Consider the following 26,714-nt stretch of genomic DNA (forward strand, 5'->3'; position numbering starts at 1 on the left):
GGGTTGTTGGGGACTACAGCTCCCAGAATGCCTCTGTGATAGGAAACGTTTCCTGTCACTACTACTCCTTACAGGATGTGCTGGGAGTTGTAGTCCTGATCTGATAGGCAGTCAGTGCTGGAGGCCTTGATGCTGTCACTCTGGTGTACTACAAGTACCAGTGCTAGAATACTGCTGTGGTATAGTTACACTTAGGGAACTACAAGTCCAAGCATGCTGTGATACTGTAATGATGTAGTTATCTGCTAATAGTGCTATATATTTGTAATGATGAATATTCATTTTTTTTCACGTGAACTTGTGAATGAACATAACAAATTTTGGGACCATAGGACGAGTAATCGTCAATGTTTATGCGAAACATTGCAGATTCACATATGGCCCCTGCCGCTAATCACTAAGGCTGCATTCACACCATGTTTTTGCTATATGGTTCCTGTATCATGATTTTTTTTTTATGGTAAAACGGATTCATCAAAGGGTGTGTGTACAAATTTTAACCCGTATACGGTTTAAATGTCTGATTGCATCTGTTTTTTTTTTTTTTTTTTTTTAAGAAAAAAACATACGTTTAACTTTTCACTCCATTTATGAATAAAGTTTCACTTGTTTGATTGAAATTCCAAGAAAAAAATTGTGCAAAGCCAAAAAACCATATGGAGCCGTACGCACATGCGTTTCTGTACAGTTCCCATTGACTCCCATGTAAAAAAAACAAAACTTATACAGTTTAATACCATATTTTTCGCCGTATAAGACGCACTTTTTCTTCCCCAAAACTGGGGGGGGGGAGAGTCGATGCGTCTTATACGGCTAATACACCCCTATCGCGGCGGTCCCTGCGGCCATCAATGGCCGGTACCCGCGGCTAATACAGGACATCACCGATCGCGGTGATGCACTGTATTAACCCTTCAGATGCGGCGATCAAAGCTGACCGCTGCGTCTGAAGGGAAAGTGACACTAACCCGGCTGTTCAGGACCGCCGCGATTTCACCGCGGCGGTCCCGAACAGCCCGACTGAATAGCCGGATTAGTGCTTACAGGACACCGGGAGGGACCTTACCTGCCTCTGTGTCTTCTCCGTTCAGGGATCCCCTGTATGGCCGGCTCTCTCCTTCCTTGTCGTCACGTACGTGCGTAACGACGTGATGGCAGCGATGGAGAGCGAGGATACCCGGCCGGCAGCAGAGAAGTTCCAGAGCGACGGGGACACGGCGACAGCGATGGAGCGACATCCAGGGCAGCAGTGACGGGTCCGGAGCTGCGGGGACACGTGAGTATTACCTCCTATGCAGTGGTCTTCAATCTGCAGACCTCCAGAGGTTGCAAAACTACAACTCACAGCATGTCCGGACAGCCAACGGCTGTCCGGGCATGCTGGGAGTTGTAGTTTTGCAACCTCTGGAGGTCCGCAGTTTGAAGACCACTATTGGGTTCAAAAATCTTTATATTTTTTTAGATTTTGCACCTATAAATTGGGTGAGTCTTATAGGGCGGAAAATACGGTAGTTTTTCACCTGGACCAAAAACCGTGGTAGGCTATGGTTTTGGGTACAGGAAAAAAACTGACAAAACCGTACAGAATGCAAAAAGGACACAACCTGATGCATCGTTTGGCATACGGGTTTCAATGGAGTCGATGCATACAGTTTTCACATTGAAACTAGTGATGAGCGAACTTACAGTAAATTCGATTCGTCACGAACTTCTCAGCTCTGCAGTTGCTGACTTTTCCTGCATAAATTAGTTCAGCTTTCCGGTGCTCCGGTGGGCTGGAAAAGGTGGTAAACAGTCCTAGGAAAGTCTCCTAGGACTGAATCCACCTTTTCCAGCCCACGGGAGCACCGGAAAGCTGAACTAATTTATGTAGGAAAAGTTATCAACTGCCGAGCCGAGAAGTTCATGACGAATTGAATTTACTGTAAGTTCGCTCATCTCTAATTGAAACGTATATGGGAACTGTACTGCAAAAACGTGGTGTGAATGCAGCCTTGGTGTCGCTTGTCTTGTAGGGGAGACAATAAGGCCCAGTGCCCATCCTATTGTAGTAGGGATCAACCGATTTATAGATTTTTAATTTTTTTTTTAGCACCAATACCGATAATGGTAACTTTGAGGCAGATAGCTGATAACTTATACCGGAATATCAGTGTAAGTTATCGGCTATTTCCCGCCCCGCAGAGGCTGCTGCAGGTCAATGGGGGACATGTATCATTATTTGTGTATGGTAGAAGCATTTTACCCCTTTTCCCGAATTCTAAATTATGTGCAGAAGCGCTAAATTTATCAAGTGCAATGAGCTTCATAAATTGCGGGTAAATATAGTAATCTCCTAAATCCACTCTTTGGAAAATAGAATCAATGATTTAGAGCATCTTACTACGTTAAGTCCAAGATGGCTTATATTTGCGCCCAAAAAAAACAGCTTTGCGGCAAAATTTTTGGTGTAAAAAAAAAGTACGCAGTTAATAAATCCATGTGTACTATAGATGTCACTCCAAGGTACCATGATTCAGCCACATCTGGAGGACATGCTCTACCAAAACGTGCGCAAAAAAGGGCTTGCGCAAAATTTTGCGCAAAAAAATACAAACAAAACAGGGGTAAAATCTTTGATACATGTCCCCCAATGACTTTATAATTGCCTGTTCCCGGGGTCCGCGCTACTTTTGGCTCCGGCGGCGTCCTGAGCTGTCACTGTGCGCACTGGCTGTGACGTCGCATTGAGGACGCCAGAAGTAGTGTAGACCATGGAAACGGGTAATTATAAAACCAGGGATGGGGGAGGCAGTGGGGCGGGGTATTATCGGCATATGGCAAGGTAATTGCCGATACCGATCATGTCACAAATCGTCAATATCGGCCAAACCGATAATCGGTCAATTCCTATATTGTAGGGACTGTGCTTGTAAACACTATAAATTGGTGTCTTCCTCCAACTGCTGGAAGTTGTAGTGTTTTTTTTTTTTGTTTTTTTTATACTTATTTTCAAATTTCAATTTACATAAAACTTTATACAATGTTACAGTTAACTAGGTTTAGACATTGCAATAGAATAAAGGGAATGGGGAAGAGAAGAAAGGGAAAGAAAAAAAAGTTTTTCAACACTGTTTAGGAAACGGTGCCCTAACCTGTGTCTTCGGCTGTTGCAAAAACTACACTTCCCATCATGCTGGGAGTTGTAGTTTGCTCCCTGGGGAAACCCCGGTATACCTACATACAGGAAGACGTGTATCGCCATATCCTGTCATGCATTGTACCCAAAGTGTATCCTGAGGACCATACAGAGTTACTACATATGACGTGACAGTCCTGTAATAAAGATTAGGCCTCGTTCAGATCTGTATTGGGGGTGTCCGCAGTTCTGGTCCAGAAAGTGGCACCAGAAAGGTCCAATACACAACAGATCCCACTGCCTTCCATGGTGTCTTTTATTTAGTGCAGGATCTGATAAACGCTAGTGTTGAGCACGAATATTCGTAATGCTAATTTTTATTGCAAATATCTAGAATATAGTGCAATATATTCGCTATTTCTTTTACATGCAAATTTTCCATGCGAATTTCGTGAACGTAGGGCGAATAATCGTCAATATATTCGCAAAATATCATGAATTTGAATATGGCCCCTGCTGCTCATCAGTAATAATCATGTTACAAATAAGTATATTAGAGATTTATGAGAACCTGTGTAGAGGAAGTGGTGCAGTTGCCCATAGCAACCAATCAGATCGCTTTCATGTTTTTCAGGCATCTTTAAAAATGAAAGGCCATCTGGTTGCTATGGGCAACTGTACCACTTTTCCTCTGTACAGGTTTTGGATTTCCCCAACCCCCCATTATGTTTCTGCTTAGGTCCTGTGCTGATTAAATGAGTACTCCAGAATTGGAAAATTGTCCTCCATACTGCCAGCAGTAAAAAAAAATAAGTGCTACATACCTTCCTTCGCTCCCCTGGTAACCTGCTCCGGTCTCTGCCGCAATCCTCTTCCTGGTTGGCGGTGGTCTGCGAGTCATACTGTGCTCAATCACCGGCCTCAGCGAAGTCCTGACTCTGCCGGCGGTAGGCTGAGCGGCAGTGTGCCGCTCAGCCTATCGCCGTCCGAGTCAGGACTTCGTGAGGCCGGTGATTGCCTGAGCACAGTATGACTCGCCGACCACCGGCAACCAGGAAGTGGTGCAGTTGCCCATAGCAACAGATAGCTGCTTTCACTTTTCAGATGCCCACTTAAAGGAGATCTCCAGTATTGAAATACTTATCCCCTATCTTAGGGGGATAAGTTTCAGATCGCGGGGACCAACCACTGGAGCAGCAACACCCCCCGCCCGGCAATCTCCCATACAGGTCCCTGACAGCCTGTGGGAAGGGGCGTGTCGACCACCGCACTAAGTGGCGGCTGACAAACCTCCTCAATACAACTCTATGGCAAAGCCGGAGCGCTGCCTTCGGCAATCTCCGGCTCTGTCATAGCGCTGTATTGCGGGGTTGTATCAGGTGCTGGACTACTCCTTTGAAAAAGCCATCTGGTGGTTATGGGCAACAGCTCGAGTCCCCTACACAGGTTTTGGTAAATCTCCCCCTCAGTCTGAATTATCTTTTTGGGGAGTGCTGCGGTTTCCCATAGCAACCAGCAACCAAAAGCTTTTGCTTTTAAAAGGCCTCTTAAAATGAGGCCATGTGATTGGTTGCTATGGGCAACTGATCATTTTGTCCCTTACACAGGTTTTTATCTCCACTCATAACTGGTCCATTTCTGTATGTATATAGGGGGAGGTTTATCATTGCTTTTAGAGCATTTTTTTTTTCTGTTTTGGCGCAGTTCAGGCGCAAGCTGCATATTTTGACACTTATGTGCCTTTTGATAGACAGTTTTGCTCTTTTTGCCTACCCTTAGAACTTTTTCTTTTTGACCATGCTGTGGTCACATATTTATCATTTGCGACATTTGTCAAAAGTCTCTTTTTTTTGAGTGCAAAGGTTCTTGTTTAGGAGCAAAGCCACACCACCTACCAGTAGGCGTGAGAATCACTTCTACTTCCCACAACTCAACCTTTAACCTCTTGTGGACGACAGCGTCCCACTCCCCTTCTGACACGTGCTCAGTGTGTGCTAGCTTTGTGGTCCTGGCGGCTATCTACCAGGATCTCTCTAATGGCAGACATCACTGATCATGATGATGCCTGGCTTTAACCCCTTAGTGAACATAGGGGGAACTTATCCAGGGTTGTCAGTGAACCATTTTAATACAAATTTGTGTCCCAAATGTAGTAACCTCTTAATGACTAAAAATATGCTTTTGTTGTTTTTTCTCCTCTAGTCTAAGGGTAGGACAAATTAGTAAAATTTATAGATACATATGAGATTTATTTACAGCCTCCACATTACACTTCTACATGATATCTTATGGAGTTTTTTCTTCCAATCCAGGCTGAAGGCTTTGGATACAGAACAGGATGGACTGTCAGAGAAGGTATGGCTCTTAAAATTAAGGAAATGTGCTCTTTGGGCTCTCTCACTTTTTGCACTTAGTTTCTTGGAGGGGGGGAAAAATCAGATGCAAAATATCAGCGCCGTGCTTTGAATTGTTGCCCAGGTTCATGTGATGCACGATAGATGCCACTAAAGTAACTGGTGACTATGTAGTGTAGTGTCCCCCCAACCATTAATCTCCCCCACTGTTCCTACAGTGTACTGCTGTATTGGGGATTATCTCCGGAGCTGGTTCTGCTTGTAACCTGGTCTGGGCCTCTCCAGCTCTAGGGCTTTTATATAATAGGCATTTAGCATGTACCTTGACCCCAGGCCTCTTCATTAACCCCTGGACCTCCTTGTAGGAATGTGTAGAGCAGAAGCTGAACCTGGTGCTGGAGTACCTAGAAGCAGATGTAAAGGACAAGCTGTCCAACCTGGAAACCAAGCTGAGCAAAGAGGAGCTCTCTGAGGTAAGATGGGAATGACCTGGCTGTGCATTGCTGATCAGTGTACTAAAAAAAAAATATTATATTCATTCTACAGCAGAGGTCCCTCTAGAGTTAGTGAAGGCTTAATGTCTGTCTGACTGTCACTTCAGGCTTCACAGGCACTCATAATTAAGATATCCCCCAAATAGGGTATCTGCCCACTCCTCCAATAGATGGGGAACTCCCCTGCTAGGTGCCTCATTACATCAAGTCTCCAAACTAAAAATAAAAAATCCCATTTCCTCCGCTCCTGTGCGGAGGCCTCTACATACTTTACTCTGAGGGTACGTTCACACTGCAGAATTCCACGTGTGGGGAACATTACCATCAGAGTGGGTCTTCTGTGATACCCATTCACACTGAATAATTCTGCAGCTGAAATTGTTACACGCAATGAATTTCCGCGAGCACTCTGAATTACTGTGGTGAAGGATAGTGTGTTTATTTTACTTTTTTTTTTTTTAAATGTTCTATTGGTATCAGGAGGCGGAGAAGGAAAATATGACCCTTACAGATCAGTGGAAGGGGGTTGCTCCCCTGAAACGAGTCATCTGTGTACTTCATTGTCCTCTTATGCTCTAATAAACCACTCCGGTGTTTTACAAATACACTGGTTGGCTTCTACATTACTCTGGAACTAGCAGCGCCTCTGTAAGGGTCATATTTTCCTTCTCCGCCTCCACTTCCATCAGGATCGGAGCTCTTCCTTTCCTGGGACCCTGCTCAGCAGCAGTTCCAATCCTTCTGTCACCCACTGTGTGGGTTATATGCTAATATCTTATTCGCTCAAGGTGAGCGGCCACTACCTAAGGGGCAATTCCTGCCCGCTCACTGTGATTGTTTTAATCTGTTATCCCTGTTTAGTGGTAATGCACAAGGCGCCTGTGTCGGTCTCTCCTTTTTTCTCTCCCCCACTCAGCTATGGGTATCAGGGACTTCTGCTGTTCAAGTACTCGTTCAAATGTTCGGTATTGGGACATCTCTAGTTGTGACTGTCTGCTAATGGTCAGTGTGAATGCCCAAGCAGACACTTGATTAGATTGCGGCTGGACCAGCCAATTGTCTTAACTAGTTAAGGACGTATGAGTACATCCTTGGTCCTGGTCCCACTGTGACCCCGCATCATATCACAGTGGGCCCGGTGTCATAGTGAAGCCAGGACCCGCCTCTAATAGCTATTAACCCTTTAGCCGTGCGCTCAAAGCTGAGCCACGCGGCTAAAAGTAAAAGTGCCCGGTATAATCACGGCATGCCGAACAGCTGTACTACAGGAGGAAGGTCTCTTACCTTGCTTCCTGAAGTCTGATCGCCGATTGAATGCTTCAAGCCTGAGATCCAGGCTTGAGCAATCAATCGCCGAAAACACTGATCATTGCAGCTCTATGGAGATGCATTGAACAGTGTTAAAGATCAGTAAATGCAATGTTATAGCCCCCTATGGGGGCTACAATATTGCAAAAGAAAAGTGTGTAAAAAAAAAAAAATTGTAGTAATTTAACCCCTTGAATTATCCCTTCCCTTAAAAAAAGTTTGAATCACCCAGCATTTCCAATAATAAAAGTGTAAATAAAAACAAAAATAAACATGTGGTATTGCCATGTGCGGAAACGTCAGAATTAAAAAAAATATACCGCTAATTAAACCGCACGGTCAATGACATACGCGCAAAAAAATTCCAAAGTCCAAAATGGCGTATTTTTGGTCACTTTTATATCATGAAAAGATGAATAAAAAGCAATCAATGTCAAATCAATGCAAAAAATGGTACCGACAAACTTCAGATCACGGCGCAAAAAATGAACCCTCATACCGCCCTTAACACGGAAAAATAAAGTTATAGAGGTCAGAAGATGACAATTTTAAACGTAGAATTTTTCCTGCATTTAGTAAAAAAAAAATTTCTGAAGTAACACAAAATCAAACCTATACAAGTAGAGTATCATTTTAACCGTATGAACCTAGAGAATAAAGATAAGGTGTAATTTTTACCGAAAAATGTACTACGTAGAAAGGGAAGCCCCAAAAGCTACAAAATGGCTGTATTTTGTCGCACAATGATTTAGTTTCCCATTTCGCCGTAGATTTTTGGGTAAAATGACTGATATCATTACAAAGTAGAATTGGTGGCGCAAAAATGCGCCATAATACAGATTTTTAGGTGCAAAATTTAGTTATGATTTTTTTTAAAGGTAAGGAGGAAAAAACACAAGAGCAAAAACGCCTGGTCCTTAAGGGGTTAAAGGGGCACTCCACTGCTCAGCATTTGGAACAAATTGTTCCGAATGCTGGAGCCGGGAGCACATGATGTCAGAGCCCCGCCTCCTCCAATAGACTTGCATTGAGGGAGCAGGGCTATGAGGTCACGAGGTCACAAGCTCCCGGCTCCAGCATTCGGAACAGTTTGTTCCAAATGCCGAGTACCCCTTTTGTGTAGTTTTTCTGATTCTTTTCCCAACAAAAAGCTTGATCCAATATGCCCAACCTATTCTCAGAAGATCCTTGCAGCGGCTTACCCCTCCTTTTTTGATAAAGGATAAATATTCAGACGTGCTAATGTTGCAAGAACTGCACTCTGCTTAGAATATATATGTGTGTGTATATATATATATATGTGTGTGTGTGTATGTATGTGTTATATATATATATATATATATATATATATATATATATATATATATATATATATATATATATATATATATTTTATTGTTGACATTTTGTCTTTCTGCATAATGATCAAATGACATGTTTATGAAATTATGTAAATCAGATGCAAGCTGTATGTTTTAAACTTTTAGATTATTAAAAATGTCATTCTATTCCCCTTTCTCCAGGAAGGTTATCTGAGGAAAGTGAAGGCTTTGCTTGGGAAAGAACTTGGCGCTGAAAACGGGGTTGTGAATGGCGAGGCCAATGGCTGCTCCCCGAATGGCACTTGTGGCAGCGATGAGGAGGATGTAGAGATGGAGGAAGCAACAACACCTGGCACTAAAGGCCGCAGGGGCCGGAAGAGCAAGAGCAATGGAGAAAACAAAAGTAACTTATTAATGCCTCAAAATCAAAGGGGGTCCTTGGTATGGGCAGTGTGTGGCTGGGGCAGGTTAACTGGGTGGGCTCCTGGTACTGCCAGCAGCCACATGGTCAGTAAAGCTACTGATGTAGTCACTGGCACTTGATGTAACATAAGAAAAAGTTGTGCTACATGGGACACTGCTAGGTCTTTATATCCCACAGTCACATTTGCTTAGGTCTTCAACTTGTTTCATTATACCAGTGTGACCTCCAGCTGTTGCAAAACTACAACTCCCAGCATGCCCGGACAGCCTTTGGCTGTCCGGGCATGCTGTGAGTTGTAGTTTTGCAACACCTGGGGCCATATTTTGTAATTACACTTATTTTTTTTTTTTTTTTTTTTTTTTTCTTCCTCTTACCTGTAGAGTCAACTCCTCGTGGGCGACCTGCAAAAAATGGAGTCAAACAGCAAACCATCATGTCTATGTTCGCCAAAGGGTTAATATACAGTATTAAAATATATTAGGTCATATGCCAGGTATGTAGATAGAATATAAATTTTTTTTCTTTCTTTACCCTCAGTCCAGGCAAGCGTAAGTCTAATGATGTCAATGGTGAAGTGAAATCTGAAAAGGAAGTGTCCCAAGAAGAGCCAGCTGAAGAGGTGTGTTGTAATCTATCTAGATGCACCTGGTTGTACATACCCTACTACCCCCTTCTATTAGCCATTGCATCTTCAGGTTCTATTAAAGGGGGTGTTCTGATCAGGTGACATTACTAGGAACCAAGTCCAACACCTTTGCAAATTCTACACAAACATGGTTTCTCTCCAGAAGTATATGGGAGCAAAAAACAAGAATGTGTAAAATGTCCCCCTTTGGCTTTATTGGACAATTTTTTTTTTTTATTTTATTATTTTTTTATTCCCATACTCCGGGCGCACAGTTTACAGCTCTTGTGGGTAAGCAAGTTACAAACAGCTTACCTAAGCAAATGCCAGTTTTAACTTTGCAATGGTCACAAATCTATGATGTGCAAAAGTCACAAACCCCTGACCTAGATTACAAAAGTCTCAGGTGCAATTTAATTTTATATATTTTATGGCTTGTGCTCCATATTTATAGTACGATAAATATGTAGTACATAAGTAAAACTAAATTCGTTCAGAACTGGCTTGCCAAAGCAAACAAATGTTCCCCATAGTCTTTACATGCTGCAATCTTGGAAGAGGGGAGGCTAGAATCTGTCCCTGAGCCCAAAACTGCAGGGAAAAAAAACGCCAAAGGTGAATGAATCCCTATTGACTTAAAAGAAAAAAGTGGCATTTCTACAAGTGTAACTTTTGTCTTTTCTCCGTCAGGAGCAAGTAGAGAAGAGGCTGAAAGTAGAAACAAAGCCAGAAGATGGGTAAGGGCGATTAACACTACAGTGGTCCCTCAAGTTACGATATTACTTGGTTCCAGAATGACATCATATGTTGAGGAATCGCTGTATAATTCAGCATATCTGGTGCTGCTGTGACTTCACTGGCATCACTTCGAGACTAACTTTTGTTTTGTAGACCCTCTGTATAAACTTTATCATTTTTTTTTTTTTTTTTTTAAAGAACTGTAAAGCCGGAAACTCCAAAGCCTAAATCCATTCAAGCACCAAAGGTGAAGCACAGCCTCATATCTAATGGTGTATAATCTGAGGAGCAGTAATTGTACATATTGACAATCTTTCTCTTTATAGACACCACCTCCAAAGTGCATGGACTGCAGACAGTATCTGGATGACCCCGATCTCAAGTACTTCCAGGGTGACCCAGACGATGCGGTATGTTGTATTGCAGTCACACTTTTACGAACACTATGGTCAGGTTCCTGTATAAAGTAAAACCTTCAATTGTGTAGGACTTTCTCTGAACAGTGTGCCTCCAGCTGTTGCAAAACTACAACTCCTAGCATGCCCGGACAGCCAAAGGCTGTCCGTGCATGCTAGGAGTTGTAGTTTTGCAACAGCTGGAGGCACCCTGTTCAGAGAAACTGGTATAAGGTATCCTGCAGCATAGGTTACTGACCATAGCGTAATCTACTTCAATGGCACGATCTTTTACAGCTGGAGGAGCCAGAAATGTTAACAGATGAGCGCTTATCACTATTTGATGCCAATGAAGATGGATTTGAGAGCTACGAGGATCTTCCTCAGCATAAAGTTACCTGCTTCAGGTCTGTGGGTTTTCTGCTTCTTAGTGTAAAGTTATTACAATTGTCTACAGGACAGATCTTTAAAAAAATTTTTTTACTTTTAGCGTTTATGACAAGAGGGGGCATCTCTGTCCTTTTGACTCGGGCTTGATCGAGAAGAACGTAGAGCTCTACTTCAGTGGTGTTGTGAAGCCGATCTATGATGACAATCCCTCTCTGGATGGTGAGTGTTCACTCAAAGTTAAATTTTTCACTTAAAAAAAAAAAAGACACAGGGCGTGTCTACTGGAAACTTAATTTTAGACTGAAAGTCCTCTTTACCTTTTTTATGCTACATTTTCACCATACAACTTCTGGAATTTGTGACCGGAGATCACCATCATTCTGAACTCCCATGATGGATTTTTTTATTTTTTTTTTGCAAGATTTTACTTTTCTAGAGTATACTGGCATGCACCATTCGCTCAGACCACTTTTGGCATGCTGCTGTTGAGCCGAAAAGCCTATAAAGAGACGGCAAAGCAAACACCTGGTTGGTCTGGCTTTTCTGATTTCCCTTCTGACCCCCAGATGGTATCTGACTGCAGCCTTTTGCCAAAAGAAACACAACTCTGGGGTACGTTCAGATGAGCCAATTTACAGAACATAGTTTACTGCGGCTCCACCGCTGAAGGACCTGTGTGTGCTGCCTTTACATGTGCCTGCTCAGAGCAGCAATATGCCACAACAAGCATACACAGTATACTCGCACATCACAACAGCTTTCGGCCTAGCTCATAGAGCAGGGTCAGTACTTTACCTTCCCACCAGGAGAGACTGCTGGATTCAGTGGAGAAGCCATAAACTCCCCATGGAGGCAGCTGCAGGCAAAAAGCCTCTGACTTACAGATGTTGCAAAGCTACAACTATCATGTCTTGATGAAGAGCAATTTAGTCTAGCAAGAAAAAACTGGCACTGTGTATATCAGGAAACTGTGTAGTGCTGACAGAACACTGTCTAAGAGTTGAGTCTGGATATTTACATTTAAGAATAGAATTATATACCTTCTCCTGTTTTGGCTTGCAGGAGGAGTAAGGGCAAAGAAACTTGGACCCATTAACGCTTGGTGGATAACCGGCTTTGATGGAGGAGAAAGGGCTCTGATTGGGTTCACAACAGGTAAGGATTCTCTTCCTCCATAACCTGAGTCTTTAAAGGGTACCTCTCATCAAATAAACTTTTGATATAATTTAGATTAATGAATGTTGAATAACTTTCCAATAGCACGTTAATGGAAAATCTGCTTCTTTCTATTGTGTTTTTCCCGATCAGTCCTGTCAGCAAGCATTTCTGACTCATGCTGGAGTCCTAAACACTTACAGCTGCCAGCCTGCTTTGTTCACAGCCAAACAGGCTGTGAACAAAGCAGGATGGCAGCTGAGTGTTCTCCTTTGTGAACAAAGCAGACTGGCAGCTCGTAGTGTTTAGGACTCCAGCATGAGTCTGAAATGCTTGCTGCCAGGACTGGTAGGGAAACCCCTAGTGGTCATTTCTTCAAAGTGGAAAATTAAATAGAAAGAAGCATGTTTTTTAATAACATGCAATTGTAAAGTTATTCTGCATACATTAATCTATAATATATCAAAAGTTTTTTTGATGAGAGGTACCCTTTAACCCCTTAAGGACTCAGCCCATTTTGGCCTTAAGGACTCAGACAATTAAATGTTTTCATTTTTTCCTCCTCGCCTTCTAAAAATCATAACTCTTTTATATTTTCATCCACAGACTAGTATGAGGGCTTGTTTTTTGCGCGACCAGTTGTCCTTTGTAATGACATAACTCATTATATCATAAAATGTATGGCGCAACCAAAAAACACTATTTTTGTGGGGAAATTAAAACGAAAAACGCAATTTTGCGAATTTTGGAAGGTTTCGTTTTCACGCCGTACAATTTATGGTAAAAATGACGTGTGTTCTTTATTCTGAGGGTCAATACGATTAAAATGATACCTATTATTACATACTTTTATATTATTGTTGCGCTTAAAAAAAATCACAAACTTTTTAACCAAATTAGTACATTTATAATCACTTTATTTTGATGACCCCTAACTTTTTTTTATTTTTCCGTATAAGCGGCAGTATGGGGGCTCATTTTTTGCGCCATGATCTGTACTTTTTTTGATACCACATTTGCATATAAAAAACTTTTAATACCTTTTTTATAATTTTTTTTTTAATAAAATGAATAAAAAAGTAGGAATTTTGGACTTTTTTTTTTTTTTTTTTTTTTTTTCCGTTAACCGTACGGGATCATTAACATTTTTATTTTAATAGTTCGGACATTTACGCACGCGGCGATACCAAATATGTCTATTAAAAAATTTTTACGCTTTTTGGGGGTAAAATAGGAAAAACGGACGTTTTACTTTTTTATTGGGAGGGGATTTTTCACTTTTTTTTTACTTTTACTTTTACATTTTTTTACATTTTTTTTTTTACACTTGAATAGTCCCCATAGGGCACTATTTATAGCAATACCATGATTGCTAATACTGATCTGTTCTATGTATAGGACATAGAACAGATCAGTATTATCGGCGATCTTCTGCTCTGATCTGCTCGATCTCAGACCAGAGCAGGAGACGCCGGGAGCCGCACGGAGGAAGGTGAGGGGACCTCCGTGCGGCGTTATGAATGATCGGATCCCCGCAGCAGCGCTGCGGGCGATCCGATCATTCATTCAAATCGCGCACTGCCGCAGATGCCAGGATCTGTATTGATCCCGGCACCTGAGGGGTTAATGGCGGACGCCCGCGAGATCGCGGGCGTCGGCCATTGCCGGCGGGTCCCTGGCTGCGATCAGCAGCCGGGATCAGCCGCGCATGACACGGGCATCGTTTCGATGCCCGCGGTTATGCTTAGGACGTAAATGGACGTCCTGGTGCGTTAAGTACCACCTCACCAGGACGTACATTTACGTCCTGCGTCCTTAAGGGGTTAAAGGGGTATTCCAGGCAAAAACGTATTTATTTTTTTATATAATCAACTGGCTCCGGAAAGTTAAACAGATTTGTAAATTACTTCTATTAAAAAATCTTAATCCTTCCAATAGTTATTAGCTTCTGAAGTTTTCTGTCTAACTGATCAATGATGATGTCACGTCCCGGGAGCTGTGCATGATGGGAGAATATCCCCATAGGAACTGGACAGCTCCCGGGACATGAGTCATCGGAAAGCAGTTAGACAGAAAACAGCAACTCAACTTCAGAAGCTAATAACTATTGGAAGGATTAAGATTTTTTAATAGAAGTAATTTACAAATCTGTTTAACTTTCTGGAGCCAGTTGATATATACATTTTATTTTTTTATTTATTTTTTTATTTTTTTGCCTGGAATACCCATTCAAATACTATTGAGTCTTTCTACAGACATCTGTCTTGTCCTCTACAGCATTTGCGGATTATTTCCTAATGGACCCCAGTGAAGAGTTCAGTCAGATCTTTGCCGTAATGCAAGAGAAGATCTATATGAGCAAAATAGTGGTGGAATTTCTCCAGAACAATCCAGATGTTCCCTATGAAGATCTGCTCAACAAGATCGAGGTGAGTTGCTATTAGGAGACACTTGTGTTATCACCTGGCAGGACCTAGTTGTGAAGTCCTATCCACCTTCTGTTTTCAGACCACTGTCCCGCCATCAGGACTGAACTTCAACCGCTTCACCGAGGACTCTCTTCTGAGACACGCACAGTTTGTGGTGGAGCAGGTGGAGAGTTATGACGATGCTGCCGACAGCGATGAGCAGCCGGTCATTATTACCCCCTGTATGAGGGATCTCATCAAACTTGCTGGCGTCACACTGGGAAAGAGGTGGGTGCCAACTTTTGATACTTATTCTAGTTATGCCCCATTAGGTTGTAATAAAGTTGAGTAAGACTGCAGGAAGGTCTGCCGAACCCACATGTAATGAATTGGCACATCTTTCCAAACACTATTTTATTGAGCTTGACTTTTGCTGATATAACACCCTTGCTTTCAGTAGCTTGTGTATAGGGATAACATCTTTTTATATAGGCCTTGTATCAGGCTAAGGGCAGGTTCACATGGGGCGTATGTAGCACTGAGGGCAGTCAGAGGGACTGCAGAGCGAGCTCCCGGCTGCGGCCGCAGCCGGGAGCTCGCTCTGCAGTCCCTCTGACAGCTGTTCACATCTGCGTCATAAAATACACTGCCACTCCACCCCATGTGACCGTACCCTAAATCTTATTTTCCTCTGCAGGCGTGCAGTGAGGAGACAAGCGATAAGACATCCCACAAAGATCGTAAAGGATAAGGGACCCACAAAGGCCACCACAACCAGACTGGTGTACCAGATTTTTGACACTTTCTTCTCTGAACAGATTGAGAATAATGACGACAAGGAGAACTCTAAGCGCAGGCGCTGTGGTGTTTGTGAGGTAGGACCGTCCTCTGTACAGATTGGTATACAGCGTCTCTCTGAATTTGTTTACAGCTCTTCTTTCGTCCTCCAGGTATGCCAACAACCAGACTGTGGCAAATGTAAAGCTTGCCAAGACATGTTGAAGTTTGGAGGAACCGGACGCAATAAGCAGGCTTGTCTGCAGAGGAGGTTAGGGCCTAAACATGTATAGTTGTCATGTGACTTGTTACCTGCTTCAACACAATGTAACACTCCACTGACAATTTATTAGGTGTCCAAACTTGGCTGTTAAAGAGGCCGATGAAGATGAGGAGCTGGACGACAACATCCCTGAAATGCCTTCTCCCAAGAAGATCCTGCAGGGCCGCAAGAAGAAACAGGAGAAAAAGAACAGAATATCTTGGCGTGGGGAGCCTGTCAAGGTAACAAGTCTGGAAAGTCTTGTACCTCTTAGGCTGCTTTAGAAGTTGCTCCGTTTTAAAGACCTGTTATAACATCTAGAGATGAGCAAACTTACAGTAAATTCGATTCGTCACAAACTTCTCGGCTCAGCAGTTGATGCCTTTTCCTGCATAAATTAGTTCAGCTTTCAGGTGCTCCCGTGGGCTGGAAAAGGTGGATACATTCCTAGGACTCTTTCCTAGTAATGTATCCACCTTTTCCAGCCCACCGGAGCACCTGAAAGCTGAACTAATTTACACAGGATAAGTCATCAACTGCCGAGACGAGAAGTTCGTCACGAATCAAATTTACTGGAAGTTCGCTCATCTCTAATAACATCACAACAAAACCCTTAAAAACTGCCGTTCCAAAATCCCATTCAAGTCTATGGGACTTTTACGTGATCAGTTTTCACCCGTTATTCATAACGAATGTTGTGTGACGGGAGAAGTAACATGCACTAATTTTTCTCCAGTCACAATGTCTATTTTTTTTTTCACCGTTATGGACAATGTAAAAATCCCATAGGCATGAATGGGATTCTTTTAGCGGCTGCTCAGGGTTTTCTTAACGGGTCTTTAAACCAGATCAACTTCTAGTGTGAATGCAGCCTCATAGAAGTGTCTGTCATTTTAATGTTACTCTTTATTTTAAGGTTGAAGGGAAGAGAGAATATTATCTCAAAGTATCTATTGATGATGATATCCTGGAAGTTGGTGACTGTGTATCCGTGAGCCCCGATAACCCCACAGAGCCTCTGTATCTGGCAAGGTTTGTATTTGTTAGCTGACAAACTAGCATGTTGGTGACCAGTTCATGTGAAATGCCACATACAGCACCTGCTCCTTCCCTCCAATATGTATAGATGACCCCATAGTCAGCCAGTTTTGCTGAAATTGGCAGGTTCGGCTGACTGATATGGAATATAAGGGAAAATGCTGCAATAGAATTTCTGCGCAGAAGAGTCCTTTCAATTGGATTCTGGTGTCTTGCACAAAAGGAAATTTTTGTGACTGAACAATCTGCTGCAGAAATCCTGATTCCGGCCTCCATCCAGAACGAACATGCCAAGGTTTTCAGCAAAGCCTTCTCCAAAATCTATTGCTTTCTATAGAACCTGCTAGAGCGGTCATAGTGCCAGCATATTCTGCTGCCACCTGCTTCAGGACAAATCTTTGTAAATATTCCTCCTTGTAAATGTAGCCTTAGGTTATGAGGAACTTAAAGGAAATAAACTATCCCCTATCCACAGGATGGGGCATAAGTGCCCCTGGGGGGGGGTGTCTAAAATCTGGGACACCCACAATCTCCTGCACGGGGCCCCGGCTCTCCCATGCAGGACGTGTGCCGGCCGCAGCATGACACAGCGGCAAACATGCCTCCTCCATGTAGTTCTATGGGAGAAATGGAGATGGAGCATTTGTGCATCCCCCGCCTCTCCCATAGAGCTATATGGGGACATGTTCATAAACATGCTCATAAGCCGATGCATGGCAATGCCGGTGCTCCGTTGAGGAGATCGTGGTGGTCTCGGCAATCAGACACTTATCCCCTGTCCTGTGCATAAGGATACACTTTTCACTGCATTTGTCCTTTAAGAGTCTGCACCCATAACAAAGACCTTGTGGGGTGTATGTATTTAAGATGTTGAGGCCCTACTTTGTATAAACGCCAAGGTGTCAAACTGCTTTACACTCGTTCTTTAGGATTACGTCCATGTGGGAAGATGTCAATGGTCCAATGTTCCACGCGCACTGGTTCTGCCTGGGTACAGACACCGTCCTGGGAGCTACATCCGATCCTCTGGAGCTCTTCCTTGTGGATGAATGTGAGGACATGCAGTTGTCTTACATCCATGGCAAGGTCAATGTGGTCTACAAAGCTCCTTCCGAAAACTGGTTTATGGAGGTGAGCGACATGCACATCAACGTACATGGCATTTACTTACTCTTGCTTCACATCTGGATTTGACACTCTTGTCCTAAACTCAGGGTGGAGTAGACCAAGAAGACACTATAGTGGAAGACGATGGAAAGTCCTACTTTTACCAGTTGTGGTATGATCCTGAATATGCACGTTTTGAGACTCCACCAAAGGTGACACCAGTGGAGGACAACAAGTACAAGTGAGTTACTCCGGACTCTAAAAGCTCTTGTGAACTAGAGAACCATTGCTTACGAAGCATATACTTCTTTAGGTTCTGTACCAGCTGTACTCGGCTTGCAGAAATAAGGCAGAGGGAGATGCCCAGGGTTTTCGACATTGCTGATGACTTTGACGGAAAAGTCTGCTACAACACCGCCACAAAGAACGGTGCCCAGTACAAGATTGGTGATGGAGTCTTACTCCTCCCGGATGCTTTCAACTTCAGGTACGAGAGCTACAAACTCATGACTTGAGTCAGTGTTTTCCAAACAGTCTCCAGCTTGTTGCAAAAACTACAACTCCCAGCATGCCTGGACAGCCGTTGGCTGTCCAGGCATGCTGAGAGTTGGTTTTGAAACAGCTGGAGGCCCATGGTTGGAAAAACTAGTGTAAATCATGGAAAGGGGTTCATTGAGTGACTTGGACTGAGCCATTTTTATAACCTTATCAGTTTATCCTTTTCTAGTGTCAAATTGGGCAGTCCTGTGAAAAGGTCTCACAAGAAAGAGGACGTTGATGAGGATCTGTATCCCGAGTATTACCGCAAGTCCTCTGACTACATCAAGGGAAGCAACTTGGATGCCCCAGAGCCATTCAGACTAGGCCGCATCAAGGAAATCTACTGCAACAAGAGGAGCAATGGAAAACCCAATGAGTCTGACATCAAACTGCGGGTGTACAAGTTCTACAGGTACCTAGGAAATATGTATGAGACTGGCACAGCTCCTGTATAGGAACAAATAGGGGGAACTTAGCTTGTTGCCATTGGCAACCAGAGTGGCAGCTTTCCCTTTGAGCGCTGGTTGATATGGGCACCTACTAATCTTTCCAGATCTGACACTAGTAAAATGAGGTGCATTGTCTTATAAAGTCTACAGCAATTACATCTAAATATCTCTACTGTAGGCCTGAGAATACCCACAAGGGCTTGAAGGCGAGTTACCATGCAGACATTAACTTGGTGTACTGGAGCGATGAAGAAGCTGTGGTGGACTTCAAAGACGTGCAGGGTCGGTGTTCAGTAGAATACGGTGAAGATCTATTCGAGTCTATTCAGGAATACACTGCTGGAGGATCGGACAGATTCTACTTCCTAGAGGTAAGGGCAGGCAGGTCCAGGTCTGCAGATAGAAATGGGTTATCTGGGAATGGGGGAAATAAAGCTGATTTTTCTTTAAAAAAAAATAAATAAAAACACACCAGCCCCTGTCCTCAGGGGGTGTGCAGTATTACAACTGGGCCCCATTCACTACAATGAAAAGTAACTGATACAACACAATCCGGGAAGAGAGGTGGTGCTGCTGCTTTTGGAAAGAAATGGATCTGTTTGAAGGTCAACTCTGTAAGGTTTTCAAAGGTAGGACAATGAAGAGGTTCTATGAACACTGGTGGCCACCTGGATTACTGCGGGATGGCTCGGTATAATTGCACGTAATTCCAGAGTCTACTCTAAAGTAAAAGGCGCCGAAGAAATGATGTTCACAGCTACCTGGTTCTCTTAACTGGCAAATGTTGGAACCTTGTGTGCTGAGATCCAGAAGTTCTGAAGTCCTAGACTGCAGAAGACATGGCAACCACTGTTGTAGACATAACAGTGAACCTCCCAGATGTTGCAAAACTACATCTGTTGGCTGTTTGGGCATGTTGGGAGTTGTAGTTCTACAACAACTAATGGTACAGTCGCCATGACACTGGTCCACAGGATATGGGCAGCTGGTGCTTGGATGTTCCGACTAAGGGTCTCTCTTCTCCTAGAATGTGGAGTACTGTAGATGTGAAACAGCTGGAGTCTCTGTAGATTTATCAGAAGAAAGCATGTGCCAAGTGGCTCACGACAGCTGTTCAAGGTAGTGTTTGCTGGCCAATGTGCCTCCAGCTGTTGTAAAACTACAACTCCCAGCATGCCCGGACAGCCAAAGGCTGTCCGGGCATGCTGGGAGTTGAAGTTTTTCAACAGTTGGAGGTAAACTAGCTCGGAAACGCTGCATTTTTAAAGCCTCATTTCAACTAGGTCTTAGAACATGACTGGGAATCTAAACTAGGCCAGAGATCTCTTCATAAAAACAAATGCTAATCTGTAGACAGCTGTCTGACTCTTCAAGGAGAAACATTATCACTTTGCTTGCAACTAAAGTCTAACTTACCATAACTTTATTCCTTCCTTGTCTCAGGCTTATAATGCAAAAGCAAAGAGCTTTGAAGATCCACCTAACCATGCCCGCACATCCATGAACAAAGGAAAAGGGAAGGGTAAAGGAAAAGGTAAGATTTTTACTAGATTATGTAAATTTAAGTATCGCTTATAGATGGAGGAGAAAATTATAATCTTTTTTTGTAAATCTCTTGCAGGAAAGGGAAAAATGTCGTCCGCACAGTCTGAAGAGAGGAGACCAGAGGATCACTTACCTAAACTCCAGACTCTGGATGTGTTCTCTGGCTGTGGTGGTCTGTCTGAAGGCTTCCATCAAGCAGGTAAAGAACCAAAAATCTCATTTTTATCTTTACCACCTAGTCTTAACTTCTGGGTTTTGTTAACGCCCGATTTGTAACTTCAGGAATAGCCGAGACAAAGTGGGCAATTGAGATGTGGGACCCAGCTGCACAAGCTTTCAGGCTGAACAATCCAGGTACAACAGTGTTCACGGAGGACTGTAATGTTCTGCTGAAACTGGTCATGTCAGGGGAGAAGACCAACTCTCTGGGCCAGCGGCTGCCTCAGAAGGGTGACGTTGAGATGTTGTGTGGAGGCCCGCCCTGTCAAGGCTTCAGCGGGATGAACAGGTTCAACTCCAGAACTTACTCTAAGTTCAAGAACTCCTTGGTGGTTTCTTACCTCAGGTGAGTGGTCAGAACACTATTTTTGGATGACTTCTGTGGACTCTTATACCTGCCCAAGAAGAACACCAGCTCACCCTCACAGACAATTTTGAAGTACATTTGATGTTTCTCCTGAAACTTGTCTCAATGGTTTTATTCCAGTTACTGCGACTATTACCGACCCAAGTTCTTCCTGCTTGAAAACGTCAGGAACTTTGTGTCATTCAAGAGTTCTATGGTGTTGAAACTAACCTTGCGCTGTCTTGTCCGAATGGGTTACCAGTGTACTTTCGGAGTGCTGCAGGTAAAACTTCCCAGTATGGTGTCATGAATAAACTATACGATGCCTCCTTAGGACAGCTGCAGCAAACAACTTCTTGTTCAGCTCCATTTGGGAACACAGACGTGGGTATATGCTGCTGCCACTAGGCAACATAGTTGGCCCCTCCTGGCAGGATATACCCCGCCAACAGACTCTGAGCTATCCGTTTTAGCTTGGTGTCTGTAGGAGGCAGACGCAGGTCTGGAGTTCTCAAGACCTGGTCTTTTAGTTCGGGGAAGGGTGTGGTTTATTTTATTTATTTATTTTTTTTTTTTTTGGTGGGGGTTCAGGAGCATGTTGCTATTTGTTCCTCCCCCAATATGCAATTAAGGGGCACAGTTATGCACTGTCAACCCCTTTCTTGCCACCGGCCAGCACCTGGGGCTGCACCTTGTGCCTTCCTCCTATGTGACAGCGCGCTGTGAAAGTCTATGCCCCCGCTTGCTATTTAGTCTCTCTTCCTGTCAGCTGCGCTGCACGTGCACAGCCTGCAGCCACTTTCACGTTTGTCCACCTGCATGTATAACCACTGTGACCCCCTGCAATCTCCCAAACGTGGCCCCCGGCATAGTCATGCTGGGTGCTGGCTGATGTGCATAGCATCTACCTCAGTGAGGGCGGCAGTACGGCCGCCCCCTCCCCATACAGCTCCATGGAGGGAATCACAAGCTACATCCCCCGCCTCTCCCATAGATAAGTGTCTCCCTACTTGTCCAGAGCACATCTTCTCCCTGCCTCCTGGACTCCTGCCGCCCTAACAAATATTAAAAATAAATGCAGGGTGTGGTTTATCATGATGGGGGGGGGGGGGGGGGGGGGGCAGTGCACTGGGAGGATTATAACATTTAACAAGATCATGAGGTAATTTTTTAAAGACGCACACTTGATTTCAGGGAGAGCAGAAGCCTCTATGCTGGTTTTCTGAACCGTCTGCATGTGCTGGTCCAGGTTTGGACTTTGGTCTGCCAGTTTAACTCTGCTCTATGCAAACACTCTTAACTTTCTAGCGTGTAGCATTTGACTTGTAAAGACTTAACCTTTTTTTGGCATACATTGTTCCAGGCCGGTCAGTATGGTGTGGCACAGACTCGTAGAAGAGCCATTGTCCTTGCTGCCGCCCCAGGAGAGAAGTTGCCCATGTTCCCGGAGCCCTTGCATGTGTTTGCACCTCGTGCCTGCCAATTGAATGTAGTGGTGGATGAGAAGAAATACGTCAGCAACATTACAAGGTGATGGTCTACAGCATGGTGCTTGTGTGGAGCCTTAACCTGTAAACCTTATCCTTTCTATAAATCCTTTTTTATTTCCTTCTGATGTACAGGACAAACTCCAGCCTCTTCAGAACAATCACAGTGCGGGATACAATGTCAGACCTGCCTGAAATCCGTAACGGAGCCTCTGCCCTCGAAATTTCCTATAATGGTGAGCCACAGTCATGGTTCCAGAGACAGATCCGAGGCTCACAATATCAGCCAATCCTCAGGGATCACATATGCAAGGTGAATATTGGTGTATAAAATGCACTCTGTACCTCCTGAACCCTCATTTTCTTAGAGGCTTCTACCTCATCTGTCTAAACTAGTGTCCCTTCAGCTGTTGCAAGACTACAACTCCCAGCATGCCCGGACAGCCTTCGGCTGTCCGGGCATGCTGGGAGTTGAAGTCTTGCAACAGCTGAAGGCACACTAGCAAGATCAAATTGTTGGCATTATATACCTTAACTTACTATGGCTAGTCGTTGGGTGTACAAAGCAAAAAAACTTGTCCTTGATAAGACACTGACTGTATCTGGTCATTTCAGGATATGAGCGCCCTTGTAGCTGCCAGAATGAGGCACATACCCCTCGCTCCTGGCTCAGACTGGCGAGATCTCCCCAACATCGAGGTTCGCTTATCTGATGGCACCACCACCCGCAAACTAAGATACCCTCACAGCGACAAGAAGAACGGACGCAGCAGTACTGGAGCTCTACGGGGTGTCTGTTCCTGTGCTGAAGGTATTCATTGATACTAGAGCTGAGCGAACTTACAGTAAATTCGATTCGTCACAAACTTCTCGGCACGGTGATGACTTATCCTGCATAAATTAGTTCAGCTTTCAGGTGCTCCCATGGGATGGAAAAGGTCAATACAGTCCTAGGAGACTTTTCTAGGACTGTATCCATCTCTTCCAGCCCACCGGAGCACCTGAAAGCTGAACTAATTTGTGCAGGATAAGTCATCAACTGCCGAGCCGAGAAGTTTGTGACGAATCAAATTTACTGTAAGTTCGCTCATCTCGAACTGACACACTAAAGATGTTGCATTTTAAGAGAAATCCTTAGTGTCTTATGTAAGAATAAGTAAAATAGACTCTCGCTTGTTTTTAATAAGATGTGGTCTTGATGCTGAGACCTCAGAATTGAGTGGAGGAGCATAAGACTGTTTACATGGCAGAATTCTGACAAATTCCACTAACTTGCTGCCTAGTTCGGTGGAGTGTCACAGTGCAGCGCTGCGACCATTCTGCAAAATAAAAGACCAATCTCCTATTTAGTGGCATTCCATTGAAGTTAACGGGGCTTGAATTTTGGTGGAATATGTTCTGAGAACATAAATTCTACTGCAATTCTGGCAGAATTCCTAAAGTTTGGCAGAACACGTAAATCGGCACTGTCGGATATAATGTTATTAAGCATGCAAAAAAAATCATGTTTTGCAATTGCTTTTAATCAGTTTTCAGTATTTCATACTGAGCCAGTGAAACTGACCACTAGGGGTCTCCCTGCCTTCTGGACACATACCAGTCCTGCAGAGTCCAGTGGTAATCAACATGTCATGGACACAATGAGTGACAGGGCTGCAGGCAGGTCCTGAGCTCGGAGTCAGAGCAGAGGGAGGGGGAGGAGTCATCAGTGAGAGGGGACACTCCCCCATGCCTCTGCATGGACAGACCTTACTGAGCAATGATGGCAAGTAAAGGTAATGCTAAGGGAAATATAGGTCGTAGACATGTACATGATCAGGATGAGGTAGATTATAGATTTTATCAATGTAAAGTGACGTACTGTACACGTGAATAGACACTAGAGGTGTTCTGATGCCATGTAACTTGTATCCACTCTTCAGGTAAACAGTGTGACCCTGCAGACCGTCAGTTCAACACACTCATCCCCTGGTGTCTGCCACACACTGGCAACAGGCACAATCACTGGGCGGGCTTGTACGGCAGGTTGGAGTGGGACGGTTTCTTCAGCACCACAGTAACTAACCCTGAGCCCATGGGTAAACAGGTATGTGTTTTTATTTCGTAATTTAATGCCTAGGTTATAGCTGTGTCCTAACCAGGGTGCTGAAGGCTGTCCGGGCATGCTGGGATATGTAGTTTTGAAACAGCTGGAGGAACCCTGGTAGGGAAACGGTTATAGGCTCCTGAGAGGTTGATCCTTCACATCAAATTCCTTTGCTCTCCTTTAGGGTCGCGTCCTTCATCCAGAGCAGCACCGTGTGGTAAGTGTACGAGAGTGTGCCCGATCTCAAGGCTTCCCAGACACCTACAGACTGTTCGGAAACGTCTTGGACAAACACAGACAGGTAAGTGGGTGTCAACAAGCAACTTTCTCTTGCATAACATCACAAACAATTGCTCAATTTTTAATGCTGGTTTTCAGGTGGGTAATGCCGTACCACCACCGCTGTCAAAAGCAATCGGTATGGAGATCAAAGCCTGCGTCTTGGCAAAGCTCAAAGAGAGAGAAACCGGTGAGTCTATGGCTGTCCTGTGTATGATAAACACTTCAGAGGTACTAAACTGCATTGTAAGTTGGAGGAACAGTGCTGGGGCCCCCTGCAATCTCCTGTTTGGAGCCCACAGCTCATTCACAGCGGTGTGACGACCCACCCAAAGCTGGGTCTGCCATGCCCCCTGTATAACTTATAGGAGATGCAAAGATTGCTGAAAAGCTCTCCCATAGAGAGCTATGGAGGCTGCCCCTGCTTCGGGAGGTGCTCAAACTTCGAATAGGGGAGATTTTCTTCCATGATACTACTACTTACTGACTTACTACTATTTCTTAATGACTTACTACTACCACTACTATGTCTTAATGACTTATTACTACTTTCTGACTTACTACTCCTAGTTCATGACCTACATGACTTGGTAGTACTTGCAGATTGCTGCTGCAAGCAGGGGAACAGCTGGAGGCACACTAAGGTCGGGTAATCAGTAGATCCAGTGTAAAAGACTCTCTGGATCGATGTCATGACACCCTGAATGGGGCCTGAAGCTGGTATCACCATTCACTAGTGGCCAGGTCTGGCACAAGTCAGACTCTTAGCTTTTAAAGGGGAATACCACTAGAAGCACCATCTTATTTCCTGGCTGGCAGCTATGTGTTACTGTAATCTTAAAGGATGCTGTATATGAAGTGTTAATCTTTAATAATTCTTGCAGACATTGTAAAGCAGGAGAAGATGGAAATGGATTAACTTCATCATGAACGCTACCTCTACGGCACTTCTAGGTCCATCCTTATTTTATTTTCTACATCTGTGCACTGCAGACATCCGCTTGGTTCAGCCCCTCTTGTGGCCTTATCTGGCTTTTTAGCTTGAACCAGAGTGTTTTTTGCTAAAATGTTTTTATTACAAACATCAACTTTTATTCAATGTACTGCGTTTTATCCACTTTGTATCTGTGGAAATCCTAAGTAGGTTTTATATGTTGTAATATTTCCAATAAAAAAAACTTTTAATGAATTCTTGTCTTGAACGTTCAGTCTTCTAGAGCAGTGTTTCCCAACCAGGGTGCCTCCAGGTGTTGCAAAACTCCCAGCATGCCCAGAAAGCCTAAGGCTGTGCTGGGAGTTGTAGTTCTGCAACATCTGGAGGTACCCTGGTAAGGAAACACTGCTTTAGAAACTCCATGCTGGGGCTATAGACTTGGAAGAGTAAAGTTGTGAATCTCATGTTTCAAAACTACAACTCCCATCAGGCTTTGACAGCCACACACTACTGGGATGCTACTTATACAAACTCATTACTTGCACCTATCACACAGGAATAGATGCTCTGATCAGATCTGTATACATAGATTTAGACTTGAGACAAATGTACTTGTGAGTTTGGACTATTTACCTATCATGCACATATGGCTGCGTCCTCTGACTCCTATCACACCCAGGGACAGAAAATAGGCCCGGGTATTTAAAACTAAGCGTCCCATGTCACTTGTGGGGCTATGAAAGCAGTGCCACAAGGGGCTAAATGTCACTCAGTTAGGTATAACGGGGAAAGAGAAAAATTTCCCCTTTGCCATGACGGCACCACCTGAGAGGGCCTCCGCCCCTAGGGACAAATCCTGAGCATGAAGAGCCCTCCTTTCCAGCCTGTGTGGTTCCTGTCCCTATGGAAGCCTG

General features: G+C 43.9%; 1 protein-coding gene across 2 annotated transcripts in view; it reads left to right on the plus strand.

Moving 5' to 3' along the window:
- The window catches only part of DNMT1 (DNA methyltransferase 1), a 26,651-nt gene extending 602 nt beyond the window's left edge, over positions 1–26,049 (plus strand). Inside the window, exons 1-34 of one of the 2 annotated variants that reach the window (XM_056570594.1) lie at positions 4,459–4,570; positions 5,431–5,473; positions 5,838–5,945; positions 8,798–8,999; positions 9,401–9,473; positions 9,558–9,639; positions 10,336–10,382; positions 10,582–10,630; positions 10,710–10,793; positions 11,076–11,185; positions 11,269–11,387; positions 12,231–12,323; positions 14,601–14,752; positions 14,832–15,019; positions 15,429–15,606; positions 15,682–15,779; positions 15,862–16,012; positions 16,687–16,802; positions 17,738–17,939; positions 18,023–18,156; positions 18,229–18,402; positions 18,643–18,867; positions 19,083–19,275; positions 20,348–20,438; positions 20,526–20,648; positions 20,732–21,014; positions 21,156–21,297; positions 22,378–22,544; positions 22,637–22,814; positions 23,117–23,312; positions 24,424–24,587; positions 24,772–24,888; positions 24,966–25,056; positions 25,751–26,049. In XM_056570594.1, the coding sequence (XP_056426569.1) occupies positions 4,536–4,570; positions 5,431–5,473; positions 5,838–5,945; positions 8,798–8,999; positions 9,401–9,473; positions 9,558–9,639; positions 10,336–10,382; positions 10,582–10,630; positions 10,710–10,793; positions 11,076–11,185; positions 11,269–11,387; positions 12,231–12,323; positions 14,601–14,752; positions 14,832–15,019; positions 15,429–15,606; positions 15,682–15,779; positions 15,862–16,012; positions 16,687–16,802; positions 17,738–17,939; positions 18,023–18,156; positions 18,229–18,402; positions 18,643–18,867; positions 19,083–19,275; positions 20,348–20,438; positions 20,526–20,648; positions 20,732–21,014; positions 21,156–21,297; positions 22,378–22,544; positions 22,637–22,814; positions 23,117–23,312; positions 24,424–24,587; positions 24,772–24,888; positions 24,966–25,056; positions 25,751–25,785 (4,443 nt within the window). In that variant the 5' untranslated portion in view covers positions 4,459–4,535 and the 3' untranslated portion in view covers positions 25,786–26,049. Of the gene's footprint in view, positions 1–4,458; positions 4,571–5,430; positions 5,474–5,837; positions 5,946–8,797; positions 9,000–9,400; positions 9,474–9,557; positions 9,640–10,335; positions 10,383–10,581; positions 10,631–10,709; positions 10,794–11,075; positions 11,186–11,268; positions 11,388–12,230; positions 12,324–14,600; positions 14,753–14,831; positions 15,020–15,428; positions 15,607–15,681; positions 15,780–15,861; positions 16,013–16,686; positions 16,803–17,737; positions 17,940–18,022; positions 18,157–18,228; positions 18,403–18,642; positions 18,868–19,082; positions 19,276–20,347; positions 20,439–20,525; positions 20,649–20,731; positions 21,015–21,155; positions 21,298–22,377; positions 22,545–22,636; positions 22,815–23,116; positions 23,313–24,423; positions 24,588–24,771; positions 24,889–24,965; positions 25,057–25,750 lie in introns of those variants that run through there. The other variant, XM_056570593.1, reaches the window with a different exon arrangement.
- Positions 26,050–26,714: the final 665 nt, after the last annotated feature.

The sequence above is a fragment of the Hyla sarda genome, chromosome 4 (assembly GCF_029499605.1).
Source record: "Hyla sarda isolate aHylSar1 chromosome 4, aHylSar1.hap1, whole genome shotgun sequence".
Taxonomy (NCBI): Eukaryota; Metazoa; Chordata; class Amphibia; order Anura; family Hylidae; genus Hyla; species Hyla sarda.